The 6,000-nt window shown below is 41.3% G+C and overlaps 1 protein-coding gene across 2 annotated transcripts in view; it reads left to right on the top strand.

The window, feature by feature from the left end:
- Window positions 1-4,227, top strand: part of RRP15 (ribosomal RNA processing 15 homolog) — a 37,896-nt gene extending 33,669 nt beyond the window's left edge. The window contains exons 5-6 of one of the 2 annotated variants that reach the window (XR_003906970.1): window positions 1,835-2,007; window positions 3,715-3,798. Coding sequence is in view for 1 of the 2 variants with exons in the window: in XM_029935656.1 (XP_029791516.1) it covers window positions 3,715-3,858 (144 nt within the window). In the remaining variant the exon portion in view is untranslated. Of the gene's footprint in view, window positions 1-1,834; window positions 2,008-3,714 lie in introns of both variants that reach the window. The other variant, XM_029935656.1, reaches the window with a different exon arrangement.
- Window positions 4,228-6,000: the final 1,773 nt, after the last annotated feature.

Below are 6,000 nucleotides of genomic sequence, written 5' to 3' on the forward strand. Positions count from 1 at the left end.
TACTTCTCTCTGAACAGTGTGGTTCTCCTACAAGTTGCTTTCTAAATGCTTGTGTTTGTTATTTATTTTCTTTGGGGTAAGATTCTTGATTAGAACAAATAATCCCAAAGAGGCGACTGAAGTTCTGAACTGTGTGGGTGTTGTCCACGTGACACGAGCTTTAGTACAGCATTCTCTCGATTGGTTATTTATTAGCGACTGGCTAGATTTTCTCTAGAGTCTTCCTTATCTCCTTCCGGAAGGAAAGGGTCTGCCTCCCAGCGTTTTGGGAGGCCGATGTGAGAAGGGGGCTGGGCCTGTACCTGGATCCCGTTTGTGGTCTGTACGTGTGCCTTCGTCTGCGCCAGCCGCCGCCTCTCCAGAGGTTGGACAGTCTTCCATCCAGCTCGCGTGGACCTGGGACGAGAGCCAGAGATCCGATTCTCTCTCAACACTGCGTTCCCCAGTTGTCTTTCTCTTGATCCTTCCATTCCTACCCTCACTTCCAGAAGTATCCAGTAAATGCCAGTTCCCGGGGGTTTGGTTGGTTGGCGTTTTGAAGATTCTGCGGTGTAGACTGGGTTGGTTGCAGCTTGACAATTGCAGTCTTTGGGGTCCGCCTTCTCGGGGTTGCCAAGGCAGTAGCTCTGAGTCCATCTTGCTTCCACCTTCTACAGTGGTGTTGCCAGTGTCCCTTTGGATCTGCTCCTTGTGGACTTTATCTTTAAAACAAAATCACTTTTCTGTTATTTTATTGAGTTCTGCAGTTGAGCAAGACGAGCTGTTCATGTTCACACCGTCCCCTACATGGACATCGCTCCACCCCCTGCTTTTTTTCTCGCTGTGTATTTAGAAGTTTAGGCATAGAAAGTAAAGGGTCACCCTTTTGCCTTTAAGACAGAGTTTTCTTTCTTGGACTGCCATCATGACAGATATTGAAAAAACCCTGCTTTTAAAATGTATTAACCCACACTTGTTTGTACTAAGTTTTCTATTGTTGGGGGGTTTTCTGTTGTTGTTTTTCCTCCATATTCTTGCTTCACAGAACAAAAATACCACTGTAATATGAGAGCTTGAATGATGGAGATTTATAAAACATCCAGTGACGTGTCTAACATTGGATTTCCAAAATCTAAAATCTTTTCTCTCTAGCTGTATGCAACTCCCTAAGAAATATTTGTTCTTTCATAGACGGGTGGCTCTCAGACTAGCAAGTATCAGACGCATTGGATGGCTTTACCGAAAGAGCTTGCAGCCTCCAGAGTTTTCTGCGTCAGGAGGCCTGGAATGGGGCCTGCGATTTTCAATTTTTTTTTTAAGTTTATTTATTTTTGAGAGTGAGAGAGACAGAGCATGAGTGGGGGAGGGGCAGAGAGAGGAGGGGAACACAGAATCTGAAGCAGGCTCCAGGCTCTGAGTCAGGGTCGAACCGACGAGCTGCAAGATCATGACTTGAGCTGAAGCCGGACGCTTAACCGACTGAGCCACCCATGGGCCCCAAGATTTTCAATTTCTGACAAGTGATACTGATGCTAACACTGCAGGTCTAGGGACCACATTGGAAAAGTATTGATATAGGTGATACAAAATGCTTTAAAAAAACCCACCAAAATCCCCCAGTAAAGCTTTATTTGTTGTTAGTCTTCAAATTAGTCAATTGAGAGATGCTTTGAATCTATTGTTGTTTTTCTCTCTGCCTGAAACACGTGTTTACATAATTGTCTTTCAAGACAAGCATGGTCTCAACATTTTAATTAAGGAGGCCGTTCCTTCAGTCCACTGTTGTTCCTTTCTTCCTCTCTGAACACGTGTTTAAGGCTTTGTCCTTCCACCCCTCCGCCTCCCTCATCTTCAGGTACCAGCAGCTTCCGTGGTGCTGCCTGGTGGAGGAGTCCGGCAGTCCGACGAGCCCTCCCTTAGGAACGGTCTGGAATGAGCTCAGTCCTGTGGGGTCTGCCTTCTGGTTGGAAACACGGTGGTAGCATGTTGGGTGCCCTTGTGGACCGTGGAAGGCTCACCGTTGAGACGGTGCGTGTTCGTGTGTAGACACAAACATTAATGTCCCGATAGGTCTTTACTAGTCAGTGACTTGCATGTGGCTGTGCCAGGAAGCATACACTTAGAACTTACCTGAAAACTCTGAATGATTAATTTGCCAGAAGAGGTGTTTTCATTGTTTCCTCAAAGTGGGTCCTTCGTGGGAACAACTCTTTCTCTGAGGTAATTAAGGTGAGAAGATGAGCAAACAAAACTTGAGTCGAAGCAGAGGAAAGAAAAATAGCCTTTTATCCAGTTAGGTACCTGAATCTAACCAAATAGCTGTAGGGACGGAGGTCTGATACTGTGGAAGTGAGGGATGGGAAGGCCTGGCGAACCCCATCCCCACGAGCAGGGTTACAGGTTACCTTCCGGCCGGATTGCTCCCGTGGGGTGTGGCATGAAGGCTTTGGAAGTGTTTGACTGTTGGTTTTTAACCAGCACTGGTATTTTTTGTTCTTTTTGTTGGTTAAATTATAGTACAAAGTGTGCTTTTTGACTTACTTCAGTTCTGAAATCTTTGCTCTCATTTCTGTGCCCTCCAGTTTGGGGATTATTTTTAGGTACAAGCTCTGCTTGATTCCTTGATCCCAGGAAGATGGGAGTAAGCCAGTAGGAAAAAGTTTCTGACTTGTTATCGGGTCCTTTTTTCCCCCCTAAATGGAATGACTGTTTCAGGGCTATGTTTTTTTTAAATAAAAGGTGGCTTCAGAATTAGATAAGTAGTCTCATGTAACGTAGAAAATGTCTTTACTATCTCTTCTCTTAAAAATTGCATAGCCCCCATAAAGAAAACACTGTTTTCTAACCTGGGTTCTTACATATTTAGGGAGATTTTTCCAACATTGTGTGGCTTTGTGAACGGCATAAATAGAGAGGCATAGGTAGTTAGCTCCAGAAGACAGGGACTTTGTTTCGTTCATCAGTGTATTTCTAACTCTAAGAACAGTACTTGGTACACAGTTTTCAATAAATATGTGTGGAATGAAGGAAAGAAATCCCAGAGCTTAGAGTTCTGCATATATTGTATTACTTAATTAATACCACAAGGTGGTACTGTTGTACCATGAAATGAAAGGCTGTAATTCTTAGGCTGTCATACAGTTTTACGTAAATCCTATAAATAAGCAAAATGAATTGACTACCTATTATGTTTATTGCCTGCTTCAGTTATTTATCGTTTTAGCATGTGAGTAGTCTTTTGATTACATGATTAGGTCAGGCAATGAGATCATAACCTAAATAAAGAACATTTGGTTCAAATTTTTATCAAATGTTTAATGAGATAACATCTATAAAAACCTAGCGCTGAACCAAGTTACTTTTCTTTTCTTTCTTTTATTTTGGGTTAGAAACCTTTGTTAAATTTCTGTGTTTTAAAGTAATTTGCCAACATTTTTCTAATAGTCACTAAGCGTTAAAAAATATTTGTTTTGATTGCCAGATTTTAAAAAATTGGTAATAAAACTAGATTTTACTATATTCCCACCCCTTGCAAAAAAACAACGTTCTTTTATGAATTAAAATATTTTATTAACATATAACTATTACACATTTATGCATATCACATAGTATATAAATTAAATCAATCTATAATTTGTCTTTTCATTCCTGTTGTAAAACTAAGTGCTGATACACTTTGTTACTTCCTTCTGATTAAATTGCCTTTTGATATTTTGGTTCTGTAATTGTCTTCAGACCGAAGGGAGATCAGAAGAGGGCCCTGGATGGACGATCCTCCGAGATGATTTCATGATGGGAGCATCCATGAAAGACTGGGACAAAGAAAGTGACGGTGCGGATGGCAGCGGACCAGGGTCTGCAAGCGACTCAGACACGTAGGCTGTAGAGGAAGCACCTTTACCGTCGGTGTATTTTCCTGGAAAAATGCCTCCTGCTTTCAGAGTTGGGCATTTCTAAAGCTATCATTTGTAAGAAACCCAAAAGACTTTTGTGTTTTTCCTTTTCATGAAAACTTTGTGAAAATTAGGTTTTCAGACTATGTATAATTTTAAGCATTGTTCTCAAAACATTTGTAAAAAGAAATATTTCTGACCCATCAGCAAGATGCACATTTTGCCAGGACATTTTAAGTTATACACACTGGTCTGGACATTGGTGTTTTGCTCCGTGTTTGCCAGTTTCTAGAAACACAATACTCTTCATAATTAAAAATGAACTCCTTGAAGTTAATATGTTTCCACTTCCCAACTTATTAGACCTGTGTGTCTGTGCTTGTGTGGGGGGAGGGGCAAATTTGGGGTATTTGTTTTAGTGAGCTGTTGAGAAAACCTACGTAGTGACGTTTAAAGTGATGCTGTTTCTGACTTCATTTTTAGATCTCCTGGCAGATAAGATTTATGGAGCATACCAAATCTCCCCTTTTATATTATGTCCTTTTAGATGCTAAGTAATAATACATATATAATGATTCAGATATATCTTAAGTGTTAGGTTATTTCTGTATGAGAGATTTGCTGGGGTGGAAATTCTCATGTTTAACTTACGCAGTGAGCCGTAATTTCTTAGAAAGCATATTTAACATGTTTTAGTGTGCGCCACCCCCCCCCCCCTGCTATTTAGCTTAGCTTACATTCTCCTTTTTGGTCTGACTGACCAGTGAAAGGGCAGTTAGACTGCGTGTCGTCTGCCTCAGAGGATCCGTTCCCACTGTTGCCTTAAAAGAGATTAAATTGGGTGCCTTCGTATCTGGCTGTTAAAGAAAACAAAGAGAGACAGTAAGACTGCTGAGCGTCGTCCCTGAATCCTGTGAGGCTGGGCCTGGGATGTACAGCTCGTAGAGGAAGTCTCTAATGAACGTGATCTGTTCCTTTGTTGGAAAGGATCCGCTCCTCTCTCCATCTTCCCGTAATGAGATGGTTCCTGTGTGCTGCTCACCTGCACATCCCTGCATCCTCCCCTCAAAACTAGGCTGGCGTAGAGGTACCGAAAATGGTATTTTCAGACCCATTTGAGGGCTACAGGTGTTACATAGCTAAGGATAAATCAGTCCATGGCCTGGTATTTGTTATCATAGAGGAAAGTGTACGCCTAAGATATCAAGTGATTAAACTGGCTAAGGTCAAGATGCATTTTTGTAATTATCCCAACTTTTGAAATTTAATGTCATCAAATTACAGAACTACCATTTTGTCAGGGTAATTTACATAAACGTAAACAAATAGTCCCCAGTAGTCCTTAAGAGTGCCAAATATCACAATATAACTTAACACAGATAAATATTTCATTATAACCTAATACATATATATTTTGGAAAATTCTTTGCATAGTTAAAAGTTATTTTTCTCCCTAGAATTAATTAGGTTTTACTTCTTTTTTGCTGGTAATCTTATTCTGGATCATATGAAAATGTTGCAAAAATTCTTCTGAATAGTACGTTTGGGTGACAGAAATGGGTAAGTAACTTTCCACTTACTAAAACGCTTCTGAAACATACACTCATAGTTTTTGGGTTAATTTTTAAAAATTGGGCAAGATTTTGTAACTGAAAATAAGGAAGAGAATATACACAGATTTTCTTCTTTTGGAAATTATTTTATCCCACAGTAAGAATGAGTTGTCAGTGTAAAGAGACAAGCTTATCTCTGCTCTTAGAAGGCTGTAAGACATACTCAGAGTGCATGACGGGATCCCTGGCATGAAGACGGGGGGGCGCCTCTGGCCGCGCCCGCACCGTGTGCAGCCCTGGTTCGTGTACCACCATCGCATATGAATGTGAATCCGAGGGTCAGCCGATGGTTTTAGAAACTACGTGTGTACCCGGAGATGAATGTCCTAAGTATTCTAGCTCTGTCCGCTCCGCCCCACAGCACCTGCATCCTTGCCTCGCCAGAAAACCCTACATCTGTTCTGTCTTCTGTTGTCGTCTTTGCATTAAGGAGGCAAAGGGAAAGAACTGCAGCTCTGTGCTCCCAGCCCCAATTTATCCAACTATAACAATGTTCGGATTTTATTTTTGTTAAC

Source organism: Suricata suricatta, chromosome 3 (genome assembly GCF_006229205.1).
Source record: "Suricata suricatta isolate VVHF042 chromosome 3, meerkat_22Aug2017_6uvM2_HiC, whole genome shotgun sequence".
In the NCBI taxonomy this organism is placed as follows: domain Eukaryota; kingdom Metazoa; phylum Chordata; class Mammalia; order Carnivora; family Herpestidae; genus Suricata; species Suricata suricatta.